Source organism: Chrysochloris asiatica, unplaced genomic scaffold (genome assembly GCF_000296735.1).
Source record: "Chrysochloris asiatica unplaced genomic scaffold, ChrAsi1.0 scaffold00160, whole genome shotgun sequence".
Lineage (NCBI taxonomy): Eukaryota > Metazoa > Chordata > Mammalia > Afrosoricida > Chrysochloridae > Chrysochloris > Chrysochloris asiatica.
Window position 1 is genome coordinate 1,770,829 of NW_006408678.1, and position 19,809 is coordinate 1,790,637.

General features: G+C 39.5%; 1 protein-coding gene across 1 annotated transcript in view; it reads left to right on the forward strand.

Annotated features, from left to right (window-relative positions):
• The window catches only part of NFYB (nuclear transcription factor Y, beta), a 22,364-nt gene extending 19,179 nt beyond the window's left edge, over positions 1-3,185 (forward strand). Inside the window, exons 5-7 of the mRNA XM_006871082.1 lie at positions 1,443-1,524; positions 2,125-2,204; positions 2,605-3,185. Of these exons, the coding sequence (XP_006871144.1) occupies positions 1,443-1,524; positions 2,125-2,204; positions 2,605-2,637 (195 nt within the window). The 3' untranslated portion in view covers positions 2,638-3,185. The remainder of the gene's footprint in view (positions 1-1,442; positions 1,525-2,124; positions 2,205-2,604) is intronic.
• The last annotated feature ends 16,624 nt before the right edge of the window (positions 3,186-19,809 follow it).

Consider the following 19,809-nt stretch of genomic DNA (forward strand, 5'->3'; position numbering starts at 1 on the left):
AACGAGATGGATCGGTCAGGTGGCATCATTGATGGCATCAAGTGTGGCGGCAGTAGTGAGGTTAGCCCAGGATCGGACATTGTTTTTTTCTGCTGTTCATGGGGTCGCTATGAGTCAGTTCCGACTCGATAGCACCTGACAACAACAACAATGTATATATATAGAGAGACAGAGAGAGAGAGACAGAGAGAGAGAGAGTGTCCTGGTGTAGCGCTGTGGGCTAATGCAGAATTGGTTTGAACCACAAGGTCAAGTTTAAGCTCATCAGGTGCTCCTCGGAAACCTTATGCAGGGTCGCTATGGGTCGGAACCGACATGACGGCACTTAAGTACTAGACCACAGTTTGAACTGCAAAATGATTGGTTAAGACTCTCCAGCCACTTCTTGGAAAACCTGTAAAGGGTCACTTTGAGTCGGAACCAAGGCACCTAACAACGTTTGTGTGTGTGTAACCAGCTCAACAGCACATAACAAGAACAATAAACACACATCAAATCCATTACTGTTGAGTCAATTCCAGCTCTGAACAACCCTATAGTAGTACAGAGTTTAGGGTTTCCAAGGCTGTGATCTGTACAGAACCACACAGCCTCATCTTTTCCCCAAGCAGCAGCTCGTGGATTCATACTACCAATCATTGGGTTAGCAGTGGAACACTTACCTTTTAATTCCATTATTCACCAACTTTCTTATCTATGATACACTATAGCATAGTGGCTACGAGTTGGGTTGCTAACCTCACGGTCAGCAATTCGAAACTACCAGCTGTTCCGTGGGAGAAACAGGCTTTCTGCTCCTGTAAAGATTTACAGCCTCAGAAACCCTGTACAGGGTCGCTGTGAGTCAGAACCGACTCCACAGCACACAGCCACCACCACATGTAAGGTAGGAAGGAGTCTTAGTGTAGTGCTTTAGGATAATCGCTGGAGTGCTAACCGCAAGGTTGGTGGTTCAAACCGACCATATACAGGGTCACTATGAGTCAGAATTGACTCAGTGGGACAACAACATAAATAAAGTAACCATTGACTGTGGGTTCCTAGTCCTTTCTGTATAGTAAATGTCTTTATAAAACTTGTAATAGATTTATAGGGAGCCCTGGTGGTGGTGTAGGATAAGCATTGGACTGCTAACATCAAGGTCAGTAGTTCAACCAGTGTCTCTGAGGGAAAATGATGTTTACAGCCTTGGAAAACCAATAAGTAAGTAGAGTTCTGTTATTCTTTTTATGTACCATAGAATTAGAATAATTTCTTATTTAATCAATAAACATTTTCTGGTTTCTGGGTTGTTGTAATGATTACTGCTTATATAAAGTTGGCATTTATACTTTAATGTTTGTCATCTAATAGAAGCTCCTAGTTTTAGGCAATAAGTAAGCATTCTCATTTGGAGAACAGTTTCACTTAACACCAGTGACGATTTGGTTCTGTTTCCCCAGGCTATGAAAGGAGAGAAAGGAATTGGTGGAGCAGTCACAGCTACAGATGGACTCAGTGAAGAGCTGACAGAGGAGGCATTCAGTAAGCAGAGCTTTAGGGTACATTCATGTAGTCACATTGGTTCCCACAGGTCATGTCGATGGTTAGCATTGGTTCCTGTACTGCCTGCTAGCACTGAGTTATTCTCAGAGAATTCCATGGTGAACATCTGTTATCAGTACATGCCCTTATATTTGATGTCAGTGATTGGTAAACCTAAAAATCTGGTGATTTCAGTAAATTTGAACTGAAGATTTCTTTTTGAAATCTTCTGACTAGTTTAAGGTGATCAGATTTTTCATATAAGAGATATGTGTCTATACTTGACACTTATTTCTTACTTAAAACGTGTTGCACAACTTGTTTATTGAGTGATGTAGCTGTAACCATGAGTCAGAAACTCCCGGCCAGCCTTTTTGGAGATTTCTATAAATGGGTGATTAGCGGAGAGTACACTTTAGGGATATGAAAATTCAGACAGTTGAAGAATGTAATAGGGAAAAGTGTGCTTTGGAGGGAGCAAACTTTGGAAGCATATGATTTTACCCAAGATTACATTGATAAGTAAGAGACAGGATTGTAAATGAGACATGAATGGCCCAGAAAGCAGATGCAGTTCTCGTCCTTGCTTTTGTCTTTTAGCTAACCAGTTACCAGCTGGCTTAATCACTGCAGATGGTCAGCAACAAAATGTTATGGTTTACACTACATCATATCAACAGGTAAGGTACCTTCTTTGTATTTTAAACTTTTTAAAAAAATTATTATATCCACTGATTTTTATCACAGATAGTTAATTTCAGCACATTATTATTAAGAACTTGGTAAAATAGAGAAGGTTGTTAAAAATTCTGCTTTCTCCAAACATGTATCACTATCTTCACGGTTAAAAATAGATAGCACATGTTTATGGTTACATGGATAATTTTGGACAGATTCACAAGAAGTTAGTTTCCTCTGGTTAAGAGATCTGAGGTAGAGGGAATAGAGTTTTATGGTAGAAAGACTTCTTTTTCATTGCATATTGTTTTTATTCTTTGAATGTCTGTTACGTGCATAGAGTACTTTTTATAAAACTTTTTTTTCCTTAAAATTTGTGTAATTAAAATTTTCTATTCTTAGATATCTGGTGTTCAACAAATTCAGTTTTCATGATCTGAAAAAAAAAAGACAGATGGGAATGTTTCTACGTGAACGAGGCTGTATGATTCCGCAACAGAGCCGTGGGCAGTGCTGACCGGGAAAGAGGGTCCCTTGTACATTAAATAGCTGTAATGTAGCTTCCTGATGCTTGACTAATTGAGGTGTGAATTCTGACTGGAGAATCTTTTTCATGAATGATTTTAAAGAAAAATTTGGATTTTAAAGGTATTAAAGTATTTTTGTTTTGTACGAGAGTTTGTTGCTCTGTATGACTCCTGTATGCATTGTATATTGCAATTTATTACTGTCAAGAGATTTGTAGACAGTTTCTTATTTTCATATTGAATCATGTTACTTTTGTAATTCAAGTAAGCAGCTGGGTTAATTCATGATATTTACCCTTTTAATAAAACATAAGGGTAGAGTTCATTTTGAATGCAAGTTGCCTTTATTATAAATTTCAGTTTGTCTTTGTTCTATCTTGCATGATAACCTAGCTAGATTTTTAGCTTTTGATGTATTTATTAAAATTAAAATATTTCTTTTCCTTTGGTAATACATTCTTAGTTTAAGCAGCATCATTTTTTTTTTTTTTAAATGTAATTGAATTAAGTGTGAATGCTAAAGCAAATCTTGTCTACCCTATTAAACCTGGTGCCCATTAACAGTGTTTACACTCTTTGTTGTGCCTGTTAAATAGTTTGAGCTACTGGAGCTTTTTGTTCAGACTAGGTTTTGCTTTTGATTTTTATGAGTGTTGGAATTCATTCCCATTCAGTTTGTAATCCCACTGCTCTTGAAATGGTATTACTTCCATTCTGTCTGTGCTTTAAACAAAGCATAGCTTCAAATATTGAATTCCAAAAGCAGAATTTTATAGTCTGATGGCAAATATCCTCATTTTTACCTTTTCATTGAAATGTCAAGTTTCCTATTATACTATGGGAACCAAGAATCCTCAGACTCATTGTGTGTACAGACCTTTTGCATGGGTGAGTGAGTGAAATGAATGGAGTGGATGCTATGAATGTTGTGAAATAGAAGCCGCCAACTCTACTGTGCTGTCTTCTTGATCTTTGCAATAAACTAAAGTTAGATAATGTAACTTTGTATAATTTAGTATTATGTACTTGAGTTGTTCTTTTTTATTTTAAGGTAAAGATCTGTATTTCTTTATCCTTGTTTGGTGATAATTGAGTTTTGGTTTTAAGTATTCACGATTGATAATTGTACAGTTTGGGTGAGCATCTTGGAAGGACACTCAAATTTATAAGGTAGAAGTGGGCTCCAGATTGGGGCTGAAAGGAAACACTGACTTTGCTAGAAGGAGCCTTTGTAGACAAAGTTAGGCAAATCCGAGGATAATTACTTCTCTCACTCCTTCAATCATCATTTAAAAAATAATCTTGATTTACAGAAAATGCAAATAGGCAAATAAAAGGGGTGTGGGATTGGAACAGAAGCCACCATCATCCTGCTGTGCTGAAATAACCAATGTTAATGTCTGAGTAGATATCATGTGTCCTTTTACTTTGCTAAATATGTATATTTTTTTATAAAAATGGGCTCATACTGTGCATACTGTTTTATAACCTGCTTTTTTCATTTAATATATTGTGAACATCTTTCCATTAGTCTTTTTTATTGGTTTATTATTCTCTTGTATGGCAGAACCATAAATTAATCCTTTATTGGACACTTCAACTATTTCACAGAATCTTGAACTAAAACTTACCCATGACTGTTTTCTTAAAATAAATTATGAGAAACAGCATTACAGGGTTAACATGCAAAATGATAAGATTTTTGATGCTTATACGCAGGAGCTCTGGTAGCGTAGTGGTTACGAATCGGGCTGCCAACCTTAAGGTCAGCAGTTCGAAACTACCAGCCACTCCGCGGGAGAAAGATGAGGCTTTCTACTCCCGTAAAGATTTACACCCTCGGAAACCCTGTACAGGGTCGCTATGGGTCGGAACCGACTTGACAGCGCTTAACAACAACAACAACATACGTGGGTACATCTAAAATTTATTCCTTTTCATTCAGGCTTCAGGAGGTTTGTGGAAAAATTCACCTTTTCATTTCATTTTTTCATGAACTTTTTGTCTCCCCTCCCTCATATAGCTGATAAAATCACATGCGCTATGATTACCAGATCCTCTAAAATGAAAGAAAGATTGATGTATTTTTAGTAAAGAATCAAGATAAAACAACTCATACTAAGTTTAAGAAATACTTAAACCAAAAACCAAACCCACTGGGATTGACTAATTGCAACCTTGACTAGGGTTCCCGAGATTGTAAATCTTTACAGGAGCAGAAAGCATCTTTCTCCCACATGTACTGTGGTTAGCAGTTCAGTGCTTATCCTACAGCCCTACCAGGGCTTCTTAAGAAAGACTTAGTGAAAAGGAATTTGACCACTTTAAAATCTGTATAAATATATACCAGAACCAATTTCTAAAATTACTCATTTGTTGGTTGTAGTTAAGCACTGCTGGCTGAGTCAGTTCTGACTCAGAGCAACCATCTATAGGTTTTCTGAGGACTAGAAGGTGGATTTGAACCACTGACAAGTGTTTGTATAATTCTGTAAACACTGCATTTATAAAGAAGAGACGTGGGTTTCAGTGACTAGGTCATAGATTCAGGAGGGACATGAGTAACTTCGTGGTGCTGTAGGGTAAATAGTAGACTGCTAATCCAAACATCGGTGGTTCTGATTTACCAGCCACTCCTTGGAAATCCTATACAGGATCTGTATGAGTCAGAATCTCCTCGACGGCACTCAACATCATCCCACAACTACCTCAGTAGAGCAGAGATGGCTGAAGTCCAGAGAGAGCTCTTTTAAAAAATTTCTACCCTCCTAAGTATGTTGTCCTAAGCTATTTGTACTTTCTTTTCTCCTAAAGTATATAATACCTGCTGTGTTTTTCTTTTCTTCAAAAAACATACTTTATTAACGTTTCTGAACTGCCTTGGTGGGTTATAAGAGTACCAGCCCTCACGGTCATCGAGTCCACTCTGACTCGGTGATGCTACAGAACAGAACAGAGCTGCTCCACGCCATTCCCAAGGCCGTCAACCTGGACGGGAGCAGACTGCCAGATTTTTCTGCCACGGAGTAGCTGGTGGGTTTAAAATGACCAACATTCAGTTAGAAGCCCAATGCTTAATTAACCCTAAAGAAATATCTGTTACCTTTATACTAATTAAACATAATTATAAGGGCCTGACTAAAACGGATTTCTACAGTAGTAGATGCTGTTAGGAGTCCTAGTGTGGTGTTGCAGGATAATGCACTGGGACCGCAAGGTTGGTTTGAACCGCAAGATTGGCATTTCAAACTCACCAGCTGCTCCTTAGAAACCCTTTACAGGGTCGCTGTGGGTCAGAAACGACTCATAGCGACCTTGTATAGGGTTTCGGAGAAGCAGCTGGTAGGTTTGAACCACTAATCTTGCGGTTCAGACTGACCTTGCTGTCCAGGTCCAGTGCAATAGCCTGCAACACCACACTAGGAATCCCATTGTTGTTGTTAGGTGCCATCGAGTCGGTACTGACCCATAGCAACATTACACACAGCAGAACGAAACACTTCCCGATCCTGGGCCAACCTCACTACTGTTGACACACTTGAGTCCATTGATGCTGCCACTCGGCCAATCCATCTTGCTGGGGGTGTCTTCCTCTTTTTCTCTGACCCTCCACGTTACCAACCATGATATCCTTCTCCAGCAACTGGTCCCTCCTGATAATATATCCAAAGTATGAGAGACAAAGTTTGGACATCTTGGCCTCCAAGGAGCACTCTGGCTGTACTTCATCCAAAATGGATCTATTGGTTCTTTTGGCAGCCCATGGCACTTTGAATATTCTCCAACACCATAACTCAAAAGTATCAATTCTTCTACGGTCTTCCTTATTCACTGTCCAGCTTTCACATGCATATGAGGTTATTGAAAATACCATGGCTTGGGTCAGGCACACCTTAGTCCTCAAGCTGACATCTTTGCTCTTCAACACTTTAAAAAGGTCTTGTGCATAAGATTTGCCTAATGCAATAAGTTGTTTGATTTCTTGACTGCTACTTCCGTGAGTGTTGACAGTTGATCCAAGAAGAATGAAGTCCTTGACAACTTCAATCTTTTCTCCATTGGTGGTAAGAATGGTGTTTATTGGTCCAGTGGTGAGGATTTTTGTTTTCTTGACATTTAGATGTAATCCATACCAAAGGCTGTGCTCTTTGATCTTCATCAGTAAATATTTTAAGTCCTCTTCACTTTCAGAAAGCAAGGTTGTATCATCTGCAAATCGCAGGTTGTTAATGAGTCTTCCTCCAATCCTGATGGCACGTTTTTCTTCATATAACCCAGCTTCTTGGGTTATTTGCTCAGCATACAGGTTGAATAAGTATGGTGAAAGAATACAACCCTGTCTCACACCTTTCTTCATTTTAAACCATTCAGTGTTCCCACGTTCTGTTTGAACAACTGCCTCTTGGTCCAGGTACAGATTCCTCATAAGCACAATTAAGTGTTACAGAATATTCCTACTTTGCAATGTTGTCCATAGCTTGTCATGAGCCACACAATTGAAAGCCTTTGCGTAGTCAATAAAGCACAGGTAAACATCTTTCTGATAGACTCTGCTTTCAGCCAAGATCCATTGGACATCAGCAATGATATCCCTCTTTCCAAAGCCTCTTCTGAATCCGGCTTGAACCTCTGGAACTTTTCTGACAATGTATGATTGTAGCCGTTTCTGTATTACCTTTAGTGAAACTTTACTCACATGGGATATCAAAGAGATTGTCCAATGATTTCTGCATTGTGTTGGGTCAACCTCTCTTTGGAATGGACACAAATATGGATCTCTTCCAATCAGTCAACCAGATAAGTTATCTTCGAAATTTAAAGTAACAGTTTTCCACTTAAAACCAAACGGCTACCACTTGTCTGTCTGTCTGTCATACTGTGCTGGCTTGTGAGTTGCTATGATTCTGAAAGCTATACCACCAGTATTTTAAATATCAGCAGGGTCACCCATGGTGGACAGGTTTCAGATGAGCTTCCAGACAAAGACTAGGAAGAAAGAGTGACAAACTACTTTCGAATATTTAGTCACTGAAAACCTTATGAATAGCAGAGAAACACTGTCAGACACAGTGCTGGAAAATGAGCCCCTCAGGTTGGAAGGCACTCAAAATGCGACTGGGGAAGAGCTGCCACCTCAAAGTAGAGTTGACCGTGATGATGCAAATAGAGTAAAGCCCGGGGGAGAAAAGCCCGTGGGACCTGCATTTGCTGATGGGGTACAATTCAAAATGAAGACAAACAGCTGTAAACATCCATTGAAAATTGGAACATGGAATGTATGAAATATGAATCTGGGAAAATTGGAAGTTGTCACAAATGAAATGGAACACATAAACATCGATATCTTAGGCATTAATGAGCTGCAATGAACTGGTATTGGCCATTTTATAGCTGATGACCACATGGGTTACTATGCCGGAAATGACAAATTGAAGAATGGTGTTGCATTCATTGTCAAAAAGAACATATCCTGACCAGTCATGAGGTACAATGCTGTCTGATAGTATAATGTCCATGCGCCTACAGGGAAGCCCAGTTAATACCACTATTATTCAAATTTACACACCAACCACTAAACCCAGTGAGGACGAAATAGAAGAATTCTACCAACTTCTTCAATCTGAAATTGATCAAACATGTAATCAATATGTATTAATCATTACTGGTGATTGGAATGCAAAGGTTGGGAGCAAAGAAGAAGGATCAGTAGTTGGAAAATACGGCCTTGGTGAGTAGTTGGAAAATACAGCCTTGGTGATAGAAAAAAAGTTTCTACTATTTGCCAAGAATGAAATCTTATAATGCAAAGTTTTAAAAAATACATGTATTTTTTTCCTTAGAAAATGCTGTTGGTATTTTATCAACAGTCTTAAGACAATATTTGCTGCTTTCCATGAAAAAATGGACTTTTGAGTCATTCAAATCAATGATAATTATGATCTATACCAAAAGCTAGTCTATTTCATATTATATTTGATTTTCCTGAATGATTCAACCTGTTAATTTATATAAAGATTCATATATAATGATTTTAAACTCATATTATGTGCTTATGAGTAAGAAATGGAGTGACCCTTTGATCTGTTTGAAACTAGAACACTGAAAACAAGTCCATTTTACTACAGCATTTTTTAGAGCTGGAAACGTTACCTTTGCTTATGCCATCAAGTTGCCCCTTGTTGCAAGTCTTTTGCCTCCTCCCCTAGTACTCCTGCCATGAGCTATGCTGATCCTTCTTCTTCTGCCTGACTCACTCCTCACTCAGCCTTCAAGGCTTAGCTTAAACTTCATCTGGGAAAGCTTTGAAAACATTTGCTACAACGTACAAATTACCAATTATAGAAATAGCATTCACTCAATATGGAGCACGTTTGTGACTTGGCCTAAATGCTGGCTGCTGTCGCCCCCTGGATGATTCTTTGCAGAGTATGCTCATCTTCATACCTGATTTTAAGGATTCATGAGACAGAGTCCCTCCAATTTGGGATCACAAATGGCATTGGAATGGATTTCTTTCTTTGGCCTCTGCCCATCACCTGTAACAGTGGAAGCTTGCCTGATCATTCAGCTACCTTTCCCAGCCCTGACTCCAGAGAGTAGACTCACCTTTGAACTTCAGGTAGACTCCTCTGGAAGGTAAGGTACTGTTAACTCTTTTTCCAAGGCTAATGCCAGCACGTATGTCAAGAATAAAGTCTGTAAGATATTTGTTGGTACTGCCTCTAATGTTCAGTTTTAGGGGTGCATACTATATGTTAATATAGTCCTCCATATTCACCAATAAACAACTAAGCTGATAAAACTCCAGTACTGTGCCTCTTAGGTATAACGTAGGTCTTCTAAGAGCAAGCAGAAACAGGTGAGTATCTTATCTCTGCACCTGTTTTCTAGGGTGCAGTTTCAGAGCACATCTGAACCTTGAACACTGGGTAGTGTGCACAAAGTTAAGTCCTAACAGACCGTAACCTTCACTCACGACAGGTATGCCAAGAAAGCTCATCCATGCACATATAACCTCCGGTAGTAAACTTACAAGAAACCAAATCTTTTTTCAGACCAAAGCAACCATTAATTTGAAGAACACAGTATAATATTTGGCCTCATGGCTGTTCCTGACTTTGGAGTAACTTTAAAAGAGGGTTTCTTCCTGTTCCTTCTGAACCTGGCAAATAGTGTGTCCTCCACACCAATGTAGTGCAGAGGGCTAGGCTTCCTAGATCCTTGTAGACAACAAAGTGCCATGTGAAAGTGAGAAATGGGGTTATCTTTTGAAATGTCTTACGGAGTTACCACCAGAGTAAGGAATCTGCAAAACTCCAAAACTGAAGCAAAAACAGGACATGTCTGAGGTAAAGTATAAGCCAGCACCCAAAACACGCTTTTGCCCTGAGGGTTTCTGTTGAACTCTGAAGGCCTTGAGTTGAACTTTGATAGTAGTAGAGGGGGAACAGGAGAGAGAGCCTATCTCCTTTCTGGTATTGGGTAGAAGGGGGAGGACTGGGGGGCTCACTGCTATCCATCATTGCAGGCTGACCCTCAGGGCAGTCTGTGACCTGAAAATGGCAGAGCCTTGCAGTTGAATCACTGAAAATGGTCCCAGGTTGTCAGAGCAAATCCAAGGTTCTCAATTACAGTCAGTTTCAAAGAATTCCAAGGAAAATAAGTTATAAATAATCACAAAACTCCAGGGAAAATGGCATGAGTGAAAAACATAATAATACAACACAAATAGACTCACCCACAAAGACTCATAGTTGGTATTTGTACAGGAAATATGAATGATATTAAGAAAAGTGAATACAGTCATTAACAATAAATCAACAAAAAAGAGAAATAAAAGGGCAAGAAGGCATGACAAGTCAACAACAACAAAAAAAAAAAAACCCACCCAGGACAATACGTAACACGAGGGCTAAAAAATTTCATGAAAAAATGGGACCTCTCCATGAACTTTCTGAACTGTATGATAAAGGGCTAGAGAAAAATGCAAGTATCTTTGAAATCATAACAGAAGTAGACTAGACTGACTAGTTAAAAGACAGGTATTCTTTGGCCTTATATTTTTGTTCTATCTCTTACAAACTCAAAAGGCTAAAGAATGACTACTTCAAAGACTAGCCAAAAGATTGCTTTATTAAGTAATAACAAATGGCAACAAGTATTATTAAGAGATTACTGTGTTGTTAGGTGCTATCAAGTCGGTACTGACCCATAGTGAACTTATGCACAGCAGAATAAAACACTGCCTAATCCTGGGCCAACCTCACTATTGTTGTCACACTTGAGTCCATCAATGTTGCCACTTGGCCAATCCATCCTCATTGGGGGTCTTCCTCTTTTTCTCTGACCCTCTACCTTACCAAACATGATATCCTTCTCCAGTGACTGGTCCCTCATGACAATATGTCCCAAGTATGAAAGACAAAGTTTGGCCATCTTGGCCTCCAAGGTGCAATCTGGCTGCACTTCTTCCAAAACAGATCTATTGGTTCTTTTGGCAGCCCATGGCACTTTCAATATTCTCCTCCAACACCATAACTCAAAAGCATCAATTCTTCTATGGTCTTCCTTATTCACTGTCCAGCTTTCACATGCGTATGAGGTTATTGAAAATACCATGACTTAGGTCAGACATACCTTAGTCCTCAAGCTCACATCTTTGCTCTTCAACACTTTAAAAGATCTTGTGCAGCAGATTTGCCTAATGCAGTAAGTTGTTTGATTTCTTGACTGCTGCTTCCGTGAGTGTTGATAGTTGATGCAAGAATGAAGTCCTTGACCACTTCAATCTTTTCTCCATTGATAAGAATATTGTTTATTGGTCCAGTGGTGAGGATTTTTGTTTTCTGTACATTGAGATGCAATCCATACCGAAGGCTGTGCTCTTTGATCTTCATCAGTAAATGTTTTTATGTCCTCTTCACTTTCAGAAAGCAAGGTTGTATCAAAGAGATTGTCTGATGATTTCCGCATTCTGTTGGGTCACCTCTCTTTGGAATGGGCATAAATATGGCTCTCTTCCAATCAGTTGGCCAGATTGTTATCTTCTAAATTTCTTGGCAGAGATGAGTGCCTCCTGTGCCACCTCAGTTTCTTGAAAGATTTCAATATTTATTCCATCAATTCCTGGTGCCTTGTTCTTTGCCAATTTCTTCAATGCACCTTGGACTTCCTCCCTAAGTATCATTGGCTCTTGATCATATGCTACCTCTTGAAACGGTTGAACATTAACCATTTCCTTTTGGTACAGTGACTCTGTATTCCGTCCATCTTCTCTTGATGCTTTATGCATCATTCAATCATTTTCCCAGAGAATCCTTCAACAATGAAAGTTGAGGCTTGACTTTTTTCTTCAGTTCCCCCAGCTTGAGAAATACTGAGAGTGTTCTTCCTTTTTGATTTTCTGATTCCAAACCCTTGCACATTTTGTTGTAATATTTGGCTTTATCTTCTCGAGCTGATCTTTGAAATTTTCTGTTCTGCTCTTGGACCTCCTCATTTCTTTAATTTTCTTTAGCATCTCTACACTGGAGAACAAGTTTGTCTCTTCTGACATCCATTTTGATCTTTTCCTTCTTTCTTGTCTTCTCAATGACATTTTGCTTTCTTCATGTATGATGTTCTTGATGTCATCCCACAACTCTTCTGGTCTTGTCTTTCGTGTTTAATGTATCAAATCTGTTCTTCAAATGAACTCTAAATTCAGGTAGGATATATTCAAGGTCAAGGTTCAAATTGCCAGGAAGATTTAACAATTCTAAATTAGTATGCATCCAAAGTAAAAGAAGCAAATATTGACAACTTCAAGAAAAAAATGAATAATCTCTGTCCTAGTGAGATCTTGGGACTTTAGTAAGGAGAAAAACAAACACAAATCACTGAAGAGAAGATATGCACGTTAACATCTAAGGTTTGATATTTGATATAATGGAATTTTCTAGAACACTAAAGCAAGCCCTGGTGGCACAGTGCTCTGGTGACTTGGCTGCTAACCAAAAGGTTGATGGTTCTCCATGGGAGAAAGACGAGGTAGTTGGCTTCTGTGATGCTTCCAGCCTTGGAAGGTCTATGAGGCAGTTCTATTCTGTCTTGTGACTCAATAGCAATGGATGCAATAGAACACTATACCCAACACTGGAGTCCTGCCGTGGCACTGTGGGTTAATGCACTGGAAACCAAAGTCAGTTTGAACTGCAAAGTCCGTGACTCAAGCTCACCAGTCACTCCTTAGAAACCCTATACTGGGTCGCTATGGATTAGAACTGACTCAACGTCACTAACAACAACAATACTCCATACATAACGGAGTCCTGATGTTACACTGGTGCACAAGGTCGGTTTAAACTACAGGGTCAGCACTTCAAACTCACCAATCGCTTCTCGGAAACCTCTGTATAGGGTAGCTATGAGTCAGAATCTGCTCAACAGCATACTCAGCAATAGAGTCCTAGTGTGGTGCTGTCGTATGAGGACCAGATTTCTAACCACAGTTTGTCGGTTCAAACCCACAAGCCCCTCCTTGAAAATCCTATACAGACTCACTACGAGTACAGTCACTCATAGTGACCTTGCCAGCACACAGCAACATACTCCACAATTACACATCCTTTCCAAGTTCACATGGGTCATTTATGGAAACTGACCACAGATGGTTGTAAAATGATTTTAAACTTCAGAACACTGAAACTGTACAGGACAGTTTCTTTGATAAAATTAAATGAAATTTAGATAAGAATTAAAATGAATAGAACTCCCCTAGCATTTGGAAAACTTAAAAGTATCTTTTAAGAATAACTAAAGGGTCAAGTATTCAAATCTGGGTAAGCATTTTATCAAGAAAAAATGAGAAGGCACAAACAAAGTAGTAAAAATGAAAACAAGATCTGGACTACAGATACTATGAGATAAATAAAATGGTAATATGGACAGCTTCCTATACAAACACAGAAAAACAAAGATGAATAACTTCCTATAAAACTTTATTGAAGGTATCAAAACGGACTCAAAAATAACACAGTACTAATGATTCTGTAACATTTAAAACAATAAATCAGTAGCTGAAAATTCCCTTGCAATGACTAAATTGCTTTTAAAGATTAGTTCCAATCTTAAATGAATTCTTGCAGAAAGTTGAAAAACTGAATTCATCAGGCTAATATTACCTTGTTACCAAAACCAAACAAGAACAGTACATGATAGCAGTGTTCCAAGTTGATTTCACTCATGAACATAGGTACAAAAACCTAAAAGTATTAGCACACTGAGTTCAGCAAAGAGTTAAAATACACCCACCATGGCCACGCTGGGTTCAGCCTAGGATTTACGAGACTGAGTTAATATTATAAGTAGACTGCCATAATTCAACACATGAACAGATAAAGGAAAATAAATTCAGACCTTCAAATAGATGCAAAAAAAAAATACATATAATTCAATATTCATTTATAATAAAATAGCATCATAGAAACAGAAGATACTCCTTGAACTAACAACATTTATGGGGGAAAAAAACCCAACACGTTACAATGAAATATTGAAAACCTCCCCTTTAGAATCAGGGCTAAGACAAGGATGCTCACCACCCTCAGTTCAGGTCCTAGCCAGTAAAGAAATCAAAGGAAATTTTAAAAATGTAAGGTATAAGGATCAGGAAGGAAGAAAACTGCCATTATTTACAGATAATTGTTGTTGAGTACCGTGGAGTCGGTTCTGACTCATAGTAACCCTGCACAGGGTTTCCGAGGCTATACATCTTTATGGGAGCAGAATGCCTCATCTTTCTCCCACAGAACCACTGGTAGTTTCGAACTGCTGACCTTGAGGCTGGCAGCCCGACTCGTAACCACTACGCTACCAGAGCTCCCATTTACAGATGATAGGATTATCTATATTAAAAACTCAAAAGACTATCTAGGATTTTTATTAGAACTAATAAAAGTTTAGCGTGTTTGCTGGATCCAAAGTTAGTATCTACTGCCCAATAGAGCCTATTGCCACTGAGTACATTTCAGCACAGAATCTTCCCACAGGGCAGGGAAGAACTGCTCCATCGCATTTCAAAGGCTGTGAATGTTTGTGAAAGCAGACTGCCACTTCTTACTCTCCAGAAGCGGCTGGTGGGTTCCAGCCATTGATTCTTCAGTTATCAGCTGAGCACTTTATCACCGAAAGAGCCACATCTAGCACCAATATTGACATAATCAGCAACAATCAGAGTAGAAAGCAAAATTGACAACAACAACAATTTACCATGAACATCAAAAAACCAATTTCTAGGAAGGAATCTAATGTAAGACATGAAAGCCTTCATGGATAAAATTATTAAAGTTTATTGAGAGGCATTTCAGAAGACCTAATACATGGAAAGATATACAATGTTCTGTGCTAGGAAGGCTCAATATTGAAAAGATGTACGTTTTCTCCAAGTTGATCAACAGGTTCAATACAATTCTTAAAGAAAATACACAAACTGGGAGAAGATATATGCAACACATTTATAACTGACAGAGGATTTGTGTCCAGAATAAAGATATCATATAAATCAATGGAAAAAGATATAACCTAATCGAAAAATGGGTAAAGATATAAACAGGTATTTCACAGAAGAGTAACCCATAACACATGAAATATACACAAACCCACAGTTCAATTAAAATAACCTTAATAGCCACTCAACTGGTAAACAGTAAAGACAGCAAAGAGCAAGTGTTTGCTAAGATATGGGACCACGGGAACCCTCCACCATGACCAGCGGCAGTGTACAGTGGTGTGAAAGCAGCAGAAAACAACTTAGCATTACCAAGTAAAACCTTCTACTAAGAGCAGCAGGTCTCAAATATTTGGTTTTCAAAAATGACTTGAGTACTCCAAAGAGTTTCTGTTTTTCTGGGTAATACTTATCAATAGATACCATATTGGAAATGAAAACACAGACATTGTTTAAACACTCCATTAGCTGTCAGCGTGGTGTCATCACTTAGCTGGAAAATAATTAAACACAGGAAACATGAGAGAGAAAAAGATAAATAGTGTCTTAGTATTACTGTGAAAATAGCTTTGTCTCAAGGTCCCCAGGGGTCCCTGGACCACACTATGAAAGCACAGGTGCACCAGGAGACACCTACAAGAATCCACTCGTTTCTCCAATACTTGGAACATTGCCACATTATTCCAGAAATGGTGAATACAACAGAGAACAAAACAGACAAAAACCCCTGCCCACATGGAGCTTACATTGTAACTGGGGAGGATGTTCATAGCAGCATTGTTTGTAATAGCAAAAATCTGGAAATTTAAAAGTCTATAAACAGAAGAAGAAATAAATACATTGTTGTACAGTCACCCAGTGGGAGACTATACAGCAGTGAAAACATAAAATCCAGTTACATGCATGAACATGGATGGGGATCTCAAAAACAGTGTCCCAAAAAAGTCATCACAGAATACAGACAGTATATGCTCATTTATATAAAAGTTCAAAAACAGGTCAAACGAAACAAAAGATTATTTAGGGAAACATGCATAGATGGAACCACACATCCACACAACATGGGAATTATTAACAAAATTTCTGAATAATGTTTACTTCATGTAGTACGTGAGGGGTAAGGGGAAGCAGATGGGTTTCTAAGCAGCTGAGAACATTCTCATTCTTAAGCTCAAGGCTGAGTTTATGTGTGGTCATTTTATTTTTTAAACCATACATATACAATTTATACACTTTTGTATGTGTCACTTCACAACAAATATCTTAAAAGAAAAAAAAAGGCATGAGGTTTGTAATACATCTTTTCATTTAAACAAAGAGGGGACTCAGTATTTCAGCTACTGCTGTGCTTTGCAAGCCAGCTAGTCAATCATTATAGCTGGGGGTAGGGAGTGGAGAGAAATACATGACAAATGAGAAAAGAAATGAGTATTAATGATTGCTCACAGAAGTGAACTAGATGCCCACAGGGTCAAGATACAGACGGGGCAGTCTGAAAGTACTGCTCTTCTAAGTTTGCTCAGAATCACTGGCAGGATGACGCTGGCTAACTGGTTATTTTGCTCAGGGAATGTAATTCTTTGTAAAATCAGAGAATGAAATGATAGGCAATGTCAGCCCCTAACTTAGACAGACAGACACACCACCTCTTTACTGAATTCTGTTGACTTTCCAAAGTACAAAATTTCTTTTGGCACAGTCTCCTCAAAATGAATCTCTGTGATCAATATTCAAAAAAAAAAAAACAGAAGGTGATCAATAACAGGTGCCAGGTTGGTCATAAAATGTCAAAACGATTTTGCAATTGTGACCTTTTATTAAGGTTATCCCTGGCAGTTCATTTTACAGACTAAGTAGGGGGCAGGTCAGGTGCAATTTCCCCTGACTCAAGGAATTAGCTAGGGATTTTGATATACAATTCAAAAATGGTGGACAAAATACCAACAAAAAGTCTTGCAACACTCCGTCCCTTTCATCTAAACAGAGCTACTAAAGTAATTATCTTGGAGTAGGGAGTTAGTGCAAGGAGTAGGCTGGGCCCAGGAGGAAATGGTCAGTTACCCATTCCCAGGGAATTCTCCAAAAGCATATTCTCCTCAAGAGTCAATCTCTCCATCTGGGGCTGCCGCCTCATCAGAAAATGTCTGGGAATTGCTGTTGTTGTTATGTGCTGTGGAGTCAGTTCAGACTCACAGCAATTCCGTGTAGGGTTTTCTGAGGCTTCAAATCTTTGCGGGTAGCAGACTTACTGTCTGTCGCTGTTTTTAAGTGCCGCTGAGTCCGTTCCAATTCATAGTGTAGGTTCTCCAAAGAGCAGCTGGTGAGTTTGAGCCAACCTTGTAGTTCAAACCGACCTTGAGGTCCAGTGCTTTATCCCACCAAGCTATTTTTAAAGCCCCAGGCTGCCCACAGGGCACAAACTCAAGTTAGAACGGACAGTGCCACCAGGGGGTGCTGCATTGCAACTGATGGCAGGCTCATTTTGGAGAAACTCCACCTAGGTAAAAGTGATTGGCTGCTACTGGAAAGGCTAGAGGTTTCAGTCCACGCACAGGTGTGTCAGAAGAAAGGCCTCGTGATCCATTTCTAAAAAGTTCTCCACTGAAAACCCAATGGAGCACAGCTGTACTCTTGACACAAATGAGGTTGAAATAGACTGAGGGCAACTATTCTGTTGCTGTTGTTGATCAAAGTCTTCCAGCATGAAATGGCTTCCAGCATGAAAATGAGCTTTGGCCCAGCCTTCTTCCTATGCCATGTACTGCTGTCTTTTTCCAGGTATGTTCTACCCTTTAAACAACAACAAAGACACTCTTCTGCATGCTGCCCTGTTATATTGTACAGGAAGTGTGGTGCCTATAGCTTTCTGCCCCTTTCCCATAGGAAACAGAGAAATTAGGAGGGAACTCTTTTCAGGTTCTCTGTGCCGTGGAGTTGGTTCCAACTTATGGTGACACTATATAGGGTTCTGAGGCTATAATTTTTTACAGGAGCAGGCCCTTGTTCAGATTCATGACCTTTTAATGGACCTACAAGTGAACATTTTTCCTGATTTTAGTTCTGTAGACAACAGGAGAGAAGCAAATGGATACTAATTACATACAGAAATTTGATTTTGAACAAGAACGCTGATTCCTGGGATTGTCTAAGCTTTGTCTTTCTTCATCCACTTTACAGATTTTGTGTTTCCCAGAATGTTGCAATTAGTATTTCCAGGAATGGTCAAAAGAAGCCTTCTCAAGAAGGAACTCCGGTAGCAGAGTGGTTACAAGTCAAGCAGTTCAAAACCACCAGCTGTTCCGTGGAAGAAAGAGGAGGCTTTCTGTTCCCGCAAAGATTTACAGCCTCGGATACCCTATGCAGGGTCACTAGGCTTGCTATAAGTTGGTACCAACTCCGCAGCACACCACCACCATCAGAACTATGTGTTTGCTGCTGTTGTCACTGAGTCGGTTCCAACTCATAGCGTCCTTTTTAGAGTTTCTGAGGATTGGGTGAGTGGGTGGTGGGCTTGAACCCCTTACCTTGCAGTTAGCCATCCAGTGCTTATTCTGTAGTACCACATTAAGTATGGCGGTAGTTATGTGCCGTGGAGTTGGTTCCAACTTAAGGCGACGCTATATAGGGTTCTGAGGCTATAAATCTTTACAGGAGCAGAAAGCCTCATCTTTCTCTCACAGAACAACTGGTAGATTTGAACTGCTTACCTTGCTGTTAGCAGCCCAACTTGTAATCCACTACGCTACCAGAGCTCCTTACACTACGTGTTTATTGCTGTTTTTAAATGCTGTTGAGTTGGTTCCGACTCATAGCAATTCTGTATAGGGTTTTCAAGGAGCAGCTGGTGGGTTTGAACTCTGACCTTGCAGTTAACAGTCTAGTGCTTATCCTACATCGCCACACCCAGACTTACAAATATAAGTGGATGACGGAAGGCAGGCATGGCAGCGTCTCGTCGTCTTCTTGTAGTCAGACTGCCTGACTGGTGTGTACCGGAATCCAGCGCAGCTCTAAGTCTGGTCTTCAGTACCCTCCATCAGCAGCTCCCTGTGCTTACGTAACCAAGGAGTGTGCTTTGGTTGTGGTAGTGGCGTGCTACCAAGTCCATGCCAAGTCACTGGGAGCCTATAAGACAGAGGAGAACTGCCCCACAAAGGTTTCCTAAACTGGAATCTTCATTACAGCTGGTCACATTGCCAGGTCTTTTCTTACATGAAACAGCTGCTCGATTTAGCTGCTAACCTTTCTGCTTGCAGCAGATCATTCAACCACTGTGCCATCTAGTTTCCTAAATTCCTTCCTCATGCGAGACTACTTCCCAGGGCATCTTTACATGGAATCAGAGAGACTAACTTTTCAAAAGCTCTACTTAGCTCATTTTCCTGATCACCTAAAGTTAAAAATCATAATCCAAAAATACCCACTGATATCATGAAATGTTCAGATTGTTTCTAAGTCCTCTGCTTGAGATCTTTAAAAGCAAAATCTATTTTAAGTGCCCTATGTTGTTGTTGTTGTTGCTAAGTGCCATCAAGGCGGTTCTGACTCACAGAGAGCCTGGGTAGGGTTTCCGAAGAGCAGCTGGTGAGTTTG